The following is a 4,623-nucleotide window of genomic DNA, read 5'->3' as shown; positions in this document are numbered from 1 at the left end:
GGGCAACATCTCCCCCAGAGTAGGGACATGGCAGAGGTGGAGGGGGAGGAGGAGACGGAGGAGACGCTGGTGACATCTGCCCGATCATGAATCCAGCTGCTGTGGCGATATTCCCATTTTCTTTATCACTGGCCAGGGAGACACAATTCATAACATGCATAGTACTGATGCCTTCTAAGGAGATGATTCCCTGGCCCTGGCGAGGCAGACACAAACATCAGGCTTGTGTTATGCTTCTTTGCTGGCGAGTCAGCTCCCAGAAAGAAAGGCAGCGATGCTGTGCGTCCACCCCCAACCTGCCAAGATAAAACAAGTTTAAAATCAGTCCAGGTGAATGGTCCCACGCTGGCTTTCTCCATCAGAAGCCAGAAGCACTCTCCTCATGTCTGTGGACATTAAAATTAAGGACATCCGAGAGGGCATGAAAAGGAACTAACGTTTCTAAACCTGAACCAGATTTTACTACCAAAAAAACAATGCCAAAGTAGCAACAGTAACATTAATCAATAAAGCAGGTGTTTATTGAGAGCCCGCTATAAGCATGCAAATTCTGCATGCTTTATGAGTAAACTACTTGCTTGCCAACTGGCTCATTCTCATTGGGTGATGGATACCAACTCCTAGGGAAACTGCCCAGATTGCTGAAGCATTAGACATTTAGTGACCCTGCCTTTTTCTAGTCTGGACATGTCTCCTTCAATCACTGGGTCAAATGGCATCTTCCACCTTGTACAGAACAGGTGGGGCATTTGACAAAATGACAAAATAAAGGCCTAGCTCATTTCTCTGGAGTCAGAGCCACTGCATTCCTGTTCTTATGTACGACACAGCTTTCCCCCAAGCAAGAGAAAAGTGTTAAGCACGAGATTACATGTACCAGGTAGACACCAGGTCTAAATATTACTGGCTACAATGCCACACAAGTCACTCTATCTCATCAGACTTCAGTTTTCTCATCTGTAAAAGTAGGATAGTTAGGTTAAATGACCTCTGTCATCCTTTTTGATAGTGCCGTCTTGGATTCTAGCTGAGCCACTCTTTGGAAAAACATCAGAAATGGCTACATACTGTTTCTGCTTCTGTGACCCTATTGGCAGAGAAGAGACACACGTGAGGACATGCCATCTTTATCACATCTCCCACATGTCCAGCCCTTATCCACACAACGCCCTCACTCGCACCGGTAATTCCTATCTTTATGGAACTTCAAATGCTTTTTTTTGGCTTTGTGTTGTTACTGACCTGATGAGAAACAGGGTCAAAACAAGAACACTTCTTCTAGTAGGCATACAGGTGAGCATGTGTGGGGTGTGGATGGAGAGAGCGCCCCGCTAGCTATGAATGTGCAAAGGAAACTGTTTTCTTCTGCATCGCAAAGTGCCTTACACAGGGGCTTTTCACATGGGACTTACAGGTATAACCACCGTTTTACAGCATCACTGTCATAGCCCAGATTTACAAACACATGTTGGCCAAACAATACCAGATTACACATGGGTAAACTGTCTGATGTTGCTAATTCAAACAGCAGGAAATGCTTTGCACAGAACCATATAAAAAGGCAGGACTGCCCTGGGAATGAGAGCGGAGATTCTTCAAACAGAGTGCTCTTCCTCAGAACAGTTCTGCTGCTTCCTAGTTGGGCAGCCCAAGCAGAGGTGGGTGATTTAACCTACCTTTCAGCATCCACATCTACAAAATGAGGATATGCCAGTTTCATGGGTTTGTATAAGAGTCAGTGAGCTAATACACGTATAGTCCTTCCCAGGCTGCTTGGCAATCAGTAACTGCTCACATGTGCACATGATTTCCCTTTATTTTCAACAGGCTTTGTATGTGCTTTAAAATGTTTGGATTCATAGATAAAATGCCAAGCTACTCCTGGCTGTTAGAAATGTATTATATCTACATTTTTTAGCATTGGGTATTGAACCCAGGGTCTTGTACATGCCAGGTGAGTGCTTTACAACTCAGGTACACCCCAGCCTTTTGTAAAAATTTTACTTTGAGACAGGGCCTAAGTTACACAGGTTGACCTAGCAATTATGACCCACCTATATTAGCCTCTTGAGTAGCTGGGACTACAGTGTGAGCCACCATGTCTAGCTTAGAAATATAGTTTTAATATCTCCATTTTCTGCTATCAAAGTTTTTAGGTTATGAGATTTGTCCTTTTTCAATACTCGGTGACTATATACTAAATTGTTGCATCGTAAGAATATAAAACATTTGAATAATTAAGGTTTAAAATTTTATTTTTGGGTCAGGGGGTTGAACCCAGGGCCTTACATGTGCTAAGCACATATTCTACCACTGAGCTACATGCCCAACCTCTGAAAATTTAAGTTTTGAAAATTGTTTATACGTGAATTGAAAACACCATTTCAAACTATTACCTGGATACTTCCCTTTTTACAATTTTAAACATTTTCTGGAGTACAATTTAGAGGCATTACGTACGATAACACTGTAATACAAGTATCCCCACTAGAGACTCTAGATAAGTAAAATCCAAAGTATGTATCTGTACTGACAGTTCACTTGAGATGCAACTAGCTTTTAGAAGGAGTTTTCATAATTATCATTAGGGGCATAACTAGGCTGTTTTCATGGTTGGCACCCTTAAAGCGAATGACTCACTGTCAATTACAGTTTATGGTTATATTTGAACTCTTCTTTTTTTCAAGACTGTACAGGTAATTTTGGCAGTTTATCCCTACATATTTTAAAATACTGCTGTATAGAAAATATCATGTATGGAAGAGTTGTTAATCTTCCAATTTACCTTCAATTCCAGATATGCTGACATATTTATGTATTATCCCTCTTAAGAATGGTGTAGCTCAGCGGTAGAGCACGTGCCTAGCATGCACGAGACTGGGGTTCAATTCCCAAAAAGTGCAAGCTAAAAAACTTCTCCTACCCAGAAAGCAAAACTCATCAGTGTTGTCTCAGTATCTGGATGGAAGTCTTTCGGGCACTTTGGACAGAAATACTGCACCAGATAAAAGCTTGCCAAAATACAATGTGATGTGTGTTGGAGCTGTATTAGCATGATTCTAACCACCACTCCATCTTTAGAAAGAATGCTGTTTTTAAGAGTTAAAAGAGGATCTCCAGAAGTTTGAGGTCAGTCTAGGCTACATGATAAGTTCAAGGCCAGCCTTGAACTACATAGTGAGACTGTCTCAAAAAACAAACAAACAAACAAACAGGTAAAAGAACAAAGAAAAATGTATCCCACTGTCCCTGACAAGTTGTGTGGCTAACATTTTCCCAGGGCACAAGGGCCCTCACCCCCAACAGCTTCTGATGAAACAGTTACCAGCAATGATGGGCAACAGTGCTGATGCTTTTACTGCCCTCTCTCGAAGGGCATTTCCCCTTAGACAGGATTTCTAGGGTCAAATGGTGATAGGCAGAGGACAGAGCAGACAGAACTCTAACTCTGTGGCCACACGAGATGTTAAAGTAGAGGAAACACAAAGAACATTCCATCGACTACACAGCGGCCCACCGTACGCCCTAGCAAAATTCAGGTGATGCCACTGCGGGAAAGATGACTCTCAGGGCCTCCTTCCCAGGCTGCGATCCAGCGTCAGCAGGGACAACAGGGTTAGCCCGGGCTCTGCCTGGGAAATGTCACGGGTCCCATAATCTCCCAGGACAGAGAGAGGGGCTTGTTTAGCATCCCCATGGCAGGCCTCCCCCACCTCAGCGGCAGGGAGGCTGACTGTGTGCACAGGACTTGTCTTCCGGTCCTAACCGGTCGGAGCAGAGACCGGGCTGAGTGAATGACAGCAGTGTGGGCTTCCTCTCCCAGCACCTTTGTGAGGAGACGCCCAGAGGGTGGGCTTAGGACATGGGGTGTTCCTAATAGAGGGTCAGCGGTTGGACTTGCTCACCCTCACCCTCAGCGGCAACAATAAAAATTAAACTAGTGCTGTAAAGAGCCTTCTCCCTGACTCCTGACATATGTCACAGATGAGGCAGGGACAGGAGGCGCTGGCGCACACGATTCTGAAGATGAAGGGGCGGGGAGCACAGCAAGCCACATTTGGAGAGGAAGGGCTGGGAACACAGAGAAGAGATGGGAGAGGGGAGGGAGCAGAAAGTTCTGGCAAGGCTAAAATGTGGAATTTTGCTGTTACTCCGCTAACTCCTTTCTCCTGACGTCTCTTCCACCGTGATCTCTGAAGCGCCAGTGGAACTCGAGCTGGGATGCCCACCTTGGCGAAGGAACCCAGCACACGCGTTCCCGCAGCGTGCTTAATTGTCACATCAAGTAAACACTCACGGCTGCCCGACACAACGCCCCTGCGCGCGTTTCTGAACGCACATTTTCAGTTTCTTCTCTCACTGTCCCAAAACCAAGGGCAGAGAAAAAGCACACGCGTGCCAAAGGATGCTCCCGAGAGAGGGAAGGAAGAGCTGGCTACTCATTCCAGGAAGACAAGTGTGGGTCGGCCGAGGGGGCCAAGGCGGCCTCAGGGAGGGTTTCAGCGAAAACTGATGTCTGCGCCCAGCCGCTGGCTCTTAAGAAGCTGCGTGGGGGCACCGAGGCACGATTTCTTGCAAGCCACGATTTCTGGACGCAGTCTTTGCTTTAGCGAGCTGTCCACG

The 4,623-nt window shown here is 45.7% G+C and overlaps 1 protein-coding gene across 1 annotated transcript in view; it reads right to left on the bottom strand.

Moving 5' to 3' along the window:
• The window catches only part of Fhdc1 (FH2 domain containing 1), a gene marked incomplete at its 3' end in the record, with an annotated part of 33,530 nt that overhangs the window by 27,082 nt on the left and 1,825 nt on the right, over positions 1-4,623 (bottom strand). Inside the window, exon 2 of the mRNA XM_033759955.1 lies at positions 3-296. Within this exon, the coding sequence (XP_033615846.1) occupies positions 3-160 (158 nt within the window). The remainder of the gene's footprint in view (positions 1-2; positions 297-4,623) is intronic.

This window comes from Fukomys damarensis, unplaced genomic scaffold, assembly GCF_012274545.1.
Source record: "Fukomys damarensis isolate Sample0158 unplaced genomic scaffold, DMR_v1.0_HiC HiC_scaffold_38, whole genome shotgun sequence".
NCBI lineage: Eukaryota > Metazoa > Chordata > Mammalia > Rodentia > Bathyergidae > Fukomys > Fukomys damarensis.
Note: the sequence above shows the minus strand (reverse complement) of the source record. Positions and strands in the feature narration are given on the sequence as shown.